The sequence below is a fragment of the Octopus bimaculoides genome, chromosome 8 (genome assembly GCF_001194135.2).
Source record: "Octopus bimaculoides isolate UCB-OBI-ISO-001 chromosome 8, ASM119413v2, whole genome shotgun sequence".
NCBI lineage: Eukaryota > Metazoa > Mollusca > Cephalopoda > Octopoda > Octopodidae > Octopus > Octopus bimaculoides.
The window spans coordinates 58967178-58975020 of record NC_068988.1 but is presented as its reverse complement, the minus strand read 5'-3'; the positions used below and the strand labels follow the sequence as shown (position 1 = coordinate 58975020).

The following is a 7843-nucleotide window of genomic DNA, read 5'->3' as shown; positions in this document are numbered from 1 at the left end:
ATATATATATATATATATATATATATATATATATATATATATACATATACATTCGCACCAAAACATATCTGTGATCCCGAATCCTATTGGTTTATTTAAAAATCCAACCAAAATAACTGTCTTTATTTTTCAGCTAAATTTCACTGACAATTTTGTCTCAGACATCTTTAGCTTGAACAAATTTTACTCAAACTTGCTGAACATGAGGATGCTTCACGATGAAAAGTAGGTTATGTTGCTTATTTTGTTGGTATAACTAATTTCAGTTGCGTATGCTTTTGATTTAGATAATTCTTTACATCAACACTCACGTACTTACAGCCACACACATAAACACATACATATATAATGTTTAATGAAAGAAATACATTAAGTATATCGTATTAATAATTGTTGCATTTGTTAAGCTTCCTCGGATAAGTTGCTTTGCTATTGCCAAATTTGTCTCAACAAAAATTATATAACTGTACAAAACTTATTGTGCACAAACTTATGGGGCAAATATTCTTACTGGTTGTGGTAAATGTGACACCGTCTTCATTCCTCGCATATTCGACATACCATCTAAGCTTCCATTGCCGTTTAAGAGGTTACAGTTTCCTATCTCAATTTATTTTTCCATAAAAAAACTTAGGGTCAAACACTAAAACTTGCTGGATTGCCACTTGATAAACATTGCTTTTCACATGGTCAATTTTATGTAGGAGTATCACCTGTGGGAGCTTAGTAATTTATCACGAAAAAAATATGCAATGGTACAACACTAACTGTGCACAGACTTATGAGGAACTGCATTGAGGCAAATATTCTTACTGGTTGGGGTAAATGTGACACCGATTTCATTCCTCGCATAACAGTTATACCATCTACTGTCTCATTACAATTTAAGCGGTTATAGTTTCCTATCCCACTTTCTTTTGCCATGAGCTGTATTAAAACTCAAGGCCAACACTAAAAGTCGCTACGTTGCAACTTCAAAAGCCATACTTTTCACGAGGCCAACTTCATGTAGGAGCAGCGTGTTTGGGAGCAAAAGCAAATCTTTTTGCTTATGCACCCCGAAATAAAGCAAAAATAATAGTTTGTAAATATTCACTCTTAATGCAACATAATAAATTCAATAACCTAACGTGTATGGCATCGATATTTTTCTATTTCAATTATTACGTTTTCTCTTATAAAATACACACATACAGGCGTAGTAAATTTAAATCTGTTGGGGGTAGTATCCCCTTGTTCAGATTTAAACAATAGTCCATACGGCCTATTCAAATGTAAAACCAAAAAAAAACCGTGACAATGTGTGTTCTATTTGAACTGTGGGTTTTACAATGCCACCGCATAGCCACCTGCGTTCCGTGAAGCTATTCGTCTGGATGATATAGCTACTTTTTTTACCTTCATTCACGTTGAAACCGAATCTTCCATTTCTGCTTTTCGTGTGGAGACCAAAAGCAAATGTCTTTGCGTATATACTCCGATATAAAACAAAAGAAAAGCATCGTTTATAAAGAATTATTCACTCTTGATGCAACATGAATACTTTAATAACTTAATTTTCCCATTACTATCATTACATTTAAGAATGACTAAATTAACAATTTAAATGAACTGCATTATATAATTGCCATTACTTTATTGATAAATATTATAATGGTTACAACTCCTTTATTAGTGTCACAAACTAAACAGACAGAAGTTCTGTGTCCTTAATGTGTGTTAGGACCTCATTGTAGCGTTCTATGTTTCCTAGTGTAGGTCCCTTTAACTGGAAAAAAGAAACGAGTTTATGTCACCCCTACCCTACCTCTTTTTCTTGGCAACATAGAATTCTTTCACTGTCTAGCTTTGATGAAATATTAGCAGAAAATTATATTAGGATATTCAGTCTGTTGAAAATCCATATTTTGCCACTGAGGATCGCGCTGTATTTTAAATTGACGTAATTCTTGCATTGTTCGATTAAATGGAGCCGCCTGAAACGGCATCCTTGTTACTTATTAGATTTATCCACACACACACACACACACACACACACACACACACACACACACACACACACACACACACACACACACACACACACACACACACACACACACACACACACATATATATATATATATATATATATTTACATGTATACATGTATATACATACATATAATTGTGACTAGGGTGTTAAAAGCACCTACATTGCTAGGAATAAGCATCCTTTATATTCAGTAGTTTAAGAGGAGAGGCTTCCGAAACTTTCACTGATTTAAAATTACAGTGAACATAATAGACTTGGGTAGTTATATTTGGTTTATCAATTAAAATAAGACATAATCAAAGATCTCTAAATTCGCCGGTATTGACAAAACTTTCCTGTTAATATATTTGAACTGTGTAGATATTGAAAGTAACAAAAGTAGAATGTACTTGATGTTTATGTAGGTTAGAATATGTTCTTGTAAATATTATTCCAGCGGTTGTTCATGTACTTATTAATAAAAACATATCGCTGGAATATTGTATTAGATAACTCATCCACAGGCATTGCTTTATGAATAACTCTCATTATGTTACGATATATGAAAGCTTGAAATGGGAGTATTGTGTTGAGTGAATAAAATTAACTAAAATAATTTGAAGATAGATCCCACTCAATTTTCAATCCCGAATCTCACAGCTTATTTGAAGAATAAAATTTTTTTCCTTCATGTCCCCGTGTGTTTATAGAGCAAAAGTAGTTGAGTGTATTGCTGGCGTTTTCTCAACAAAGAAATTAGCACTGGGAATATATGCATGTGTGTGTGTGTGTGAGTGTGTGCGTCCTGCGTGCATGTTTGTATGTGTGAGTGTGTGCGCATGCGGTGCATGTGTAAAAACACACGAATCCAATCACGAGACATTTATTAACCAATCGTACAATTGACATTTTGCCCATTCTCTATATCATTTGTATTTTCTCGTCATATGTGTTTCTGTTATATTTTGTATTTTAAGGAACATCGTATCCCAAACAGATGGCCTGCCTGCTTATACTAAAAGATTTCATTCAATACGTAAGTGGATAATTATTGCTTCAGAAGTAATAGAGATTAATCATTTAAGTCGACCTTCATTATTAATGTATTATATGGATAATACATTGTAAAATAGTTAATCCCATTATTTCTTAAATGGTTTCATAATCATTGAGATCTAAATAAAATACTTTAATGTATTATATCAAATACTATCAAATCAGTCATAATACATATGCAAGTATTTAACGAATAGTAATTGATATATATATTTTTAACTGTAGATTTGGCCCTAGTGGCACTAACAAGGGACGCTGCCATTTCTTCCAACTTACCTTATGACGTAGAAATGCTAAGGGAACCTCTCCATATGATATGAATGGAAAGATCTGCTCTCTTCTCCACCACAAATACCGTCCTAAATACAGAGTCCATTGCTCTGATCCTAAATATGAATGCACAAAAGGCTACGGATGCACCATTTTCCACCTTAAATTATGTCAACATTCTGTGTCATGAAGGATTTGCCTGAGCCTAGAATGCAACTACCACCATCTGGAGGGCACAAAACGAACGAAAAGAAAAATAAGCAACGAACGAGCATTGCAACAACAACAAAATACGGCGACATTCCACCTCCTAAAACCAAAGAAGACAGAACTATGGGATAACCATAACATCACATAACATAAACATGAACAATCTATATTCTGACCAAGTGGCAAACCAAAGAGGTAACACTATTTTATGAACTTATCTAGAAAATATGAAGGCCCATCAAAGCCGATAGATCCAACGAGATATCAGCAATCGTATATGCAAAACACAAAGAACACATACCCATTATTTACTAGAACATCACTCCACATACACAGCTCAAAACAAAAACTACCCCCACTGCTAACTTTGAGCAACATAACCCAAGACCAAGCACTTAGAACAATACAAACAACAAACTACCCTTGCTCCGACATTCCTGCTAAATGTACATAGCATCAACCCATCAATCACTGCCCCAAAATGGAAGATCCCATATATAGAAAGTTGGCTTGCCGAAACAGCACACTGCATTCCTTTCTTTATCCTTACAGAAGCTAATTTAAACAGCACTCACATGGATGTCGAGATGAAAGTTAAGAATTTCACCATCATCCATGCAGATCGTACAGACAGAAATAAAGGAAGAACAGCCATTATCTTCATGGCTCCTTTGCAATTGTTGCCAAGAACATATTTTGCAATGGCTACTGCAAATCCATATCATTATTCAACAAGGCCAAAGATATAACCAATGTTGGTTTCTACAAGCCTCTCCAAGCACCTCTAAAGTGCTTTGAAGAATTCCTCAACAAATCAAGTCTTTCTTTCAAAAATACAACACCGGAAACATACTGGTAAGGGGCTATTTTAGCCTTCCTTATGTAAACTGGCCCAGAAATACTTAGAAGTTAGACAACTGCAATACATCAGATAAAGCAGCAGCAGAATTACTCTTTAATCTAATGGATGATTCTGCTCGAACCAACAAGGCAATAAACCGATGATTCGTTTCTTCTAAGAAATCTTCTAATACCAAGTTATATACAATAAGAAACTAACAAATCCGTTCGAAATCAAGCAAGGATGTTTGCTACCACCAGTAGAAGGTTTAGATTATGCAGACGACATTTGTTGGTTCTCAAGATAAATCTGAAAGATTTAGTCAAATAGCGAACGCCATAGGTCTCAAAATCAACGAGACGAAAATGGAGACTCGTCGTAAAAATATAACAGATGCTGATCATGTGATTTGAACGACAAATCAACGACAAATGTTGACGAATTTAACTATCTTGAAAACAAAATAACAATGGATGGAAACTGCATTCATGAAATAATACAAGAATCAGCAAAACCAAACAATAATTCGATATGTGAAACTCAATGTGAAAGTCATCAATACTCAGCAAGAGCACCAAAATACGATTTTACAAAAGTAGCATACTTAGTATCCTCCTCCATGGATCCGAATATTGGAAAACAACCAAAAGTATTGAAAAGAAACAGTAGGTGTTTCAAAATAAATGCTTACAAAAATTTTGAAGGTCTACTCGTCGAATATGATCTCGACTAGCCAACTACACACCACACACCAAGGCTAACGTGAAACCAATAACAAAAACTATTGAAGCAAGAAGATGGAAGTGGCTGGGGCGCGTTTATCGCTATGAACCGAACTCAGTTGTCAGGATCGCTTTACAATGGGTTCTACAAGGTAAATGAAGACGTGGCCGACCAAAGGAAACGTAGCGGAGAACAATGGCAACAGTTCTTAAAAGCAGGGGGTTAACAATAGAACAAGCTGTCAAAGACGCTTTCAATGTTAGAAGGTGCAATGACCGTGCAAGTACCTCAAGTCCGACAAGGTACAATGAGAACCGAATAAATGAATGAATATATAAATCAATCTTTTATTAGCAAACCACTCTGGCACCATTCACAGCATTTCAGTAAAAAGGACTGTCCTCTCGGACCACGACATTCTGCTCTGCAACTTTAATTTCTGGCATATCAAAACCAAACCAGTCAATCCCGTTCCACTGCACTTATTGGACAACGTAAACGTCTACAAAGCAGACTCGAGAGCAATTAGAAAAGATCTGTCTTTCCAATGACGTTGAAACCACATGACAGCGCTTTGAGGACATTGTTACACATGCATGCTCAAAACACGCTTCTGCAAAATTTACTTGCACAAACAGAAACAGGCTCCGTAGAGAGAGAACAAAACAACTCATTTGAAGCATGAAAAGACTTAATGAAAAAATTCACCAATTAAAATGCTCCCATAAACAATATCTACATTCAACAATAATGAAAAGGCTTGAGCTGCAAAAGCTTCTGCAGACCAACATGAAAACTTGCATTAAAAATCAAAGAGCTACTGAGGAACAGTGGGTAATAAAAATTATCAGCATACAATCTCGGATATTACCTTTACTGTTTCAGACATCATAGCAGTAATTGAGCTCAAATACTATTCTACAGGCCGTGAGACATTCTCCGCTAGTCTCCTGAAGGAATGCAGACACCAAATTGCATTTCTTCTAACCACACTCTGGAAAAAATCTTTAGTCATGTCATGTACCGAAACAGCTCTTATCCCAGTCTGTCATCTCGGTTTTTCAAACAGGGAAATATCCCTAGCTGTCAGTTGTCTCTCAATCTCACTCACCTCCCATATCACCAAAGTGTTTGAAAGGCCAGTGAGATCAAGAACAGATGGTTTCCTGAAGAGCCACAATTACCTAAATTCAAACCACCATCGCTTTCGCTGCGGCATGGACTGTCTAACACAGCTCTTACACAACATCGATGATGTCCTTAAAGCCGTGGAATCAGGTTCAAACTCTGAAGTCATATATCTTGACTTCAGTAAAGCGCTCGACAGAGTCGACCACAATTTACTACTGTCAAAATTGTCAAATGTTGGTATCCGTGGAAAACTACTACATTGGATTAAGTATTTCCTACAAAACAAGACACAACATGCTGTGATCGGTGGAATCCGCACAAATCCAGCGAAAGTCACTGCGGTGTCCCTCAGGGGACCCGTATTGGACCCGCTTCTGGTTATAGTCTATATAAATGCCATTTCATAAAACACAACAAATTGAAAATATTCGCTAATGACTCCAAACTTCAGAAAATTACGAACGGAGAAGAAGACCGAACCGAACACCAGTCTGACCCACATGCTGTAAGTCAACGAGCAGGCAAAAACAAAATGCAACTAAACGAGGAAAAAATTAAACTGGTGCATTTTCGAAAAACGTCAATATTCTCTTCCAACAAGGGAACCACTCACAACATCTAATAGTATTAGAGACACATGAGTAATTGTTGACAAAAATCTCAGCTGGAGTGCCCGCATCAACAACAAGGTCGATGTGGATCGTAGGATGAGCTCCTAGCCCTTAAGAACCTTCCGGTTCAGAAAACAACTTGTCCTCATTTCTCATTTCTCCTCCTTTGTACTGCCAAACCTCGAATACTGCTGGCCCAGTCGTCTACCCATAGAAAACAAAACATTTCGAAATATGTATTCCCTAGAAGAATTAAGGGCATGACTGATCTCGAATATTGGGACAGCCTTAAAGCATTCAGCCTCAATTTTCTCCAGTGCCGCTGTGATCGGAACATAATTTTCACTATCTGGAGAATATGACATCGATCGACCGCAACATTAGTTTCAGAATTAATTGAACGCCAAAGCCACAGGTCACGCATCCCCTACCCAAAAAGATAAATACTGTGCAACACAATTTCTTCTCCTAAATAGGCCCTGCCCTATTTAATATGATCCGAAAACAGGTCAAAGAGAAAAAGCATCCCATCACCTTTAAACGGAATCTGGACATAATTTCTCAAGGATTACCAGATAAGCCACCTAAACCTGAATACAGCTCATTCAACAAGATCTCCCTACTCGAATGGACCATGATACCACAAAATTTGACGTAAAAAGGATGTAGCTAATCCTATCAGGTGGTGCTATTAAGTTAGACATGGCCTAAACCAATCATTGGTCGAAAGTTACCTAAGTTAAGTTATTTAAGATATAGGTAGCACACACACACACATATATATATATACACGTACAGGAGTGACTCAGTGGTAAGAAACTTGCTTCCCAACCACATGGTTCTAGGTTCAGGCCCATTGCGTGGTAACCTAGGCAAGTTTCTTCTCCTATAGCCTCGGGCTGACCAAAGACATGTGAATGGATTTGGTAGACGGAAACTGTAAGAAGCCCGTGGTATATACATATATATATATATATATATATATGTG

General features: G+C 36.6%; 1 protein-coding gene across 1 annotated transcript in view; it reads left to right on the top strand.

The window, feature by feature from the left end:
* Positions 1-7843, top strand: part of LOC106870929 (membrane metallo-endopeptidase-like 1) — a 68988-nt gene that overhangs the window by 39543 nt on the left and 21602 nt on the right. Inside the window, exons 13-14 of the mRNA XM_014917171.2 lie at positions 134-225; positions 2991-3049. Coding sequence (XP_014772657.1) covers positions 134-225; positions 2991-3049 — 151 coding nt within the window. The remainder of the gene's footprint in view (positions 1-133; positions 226-2990; positions 3050-7843) is intronic.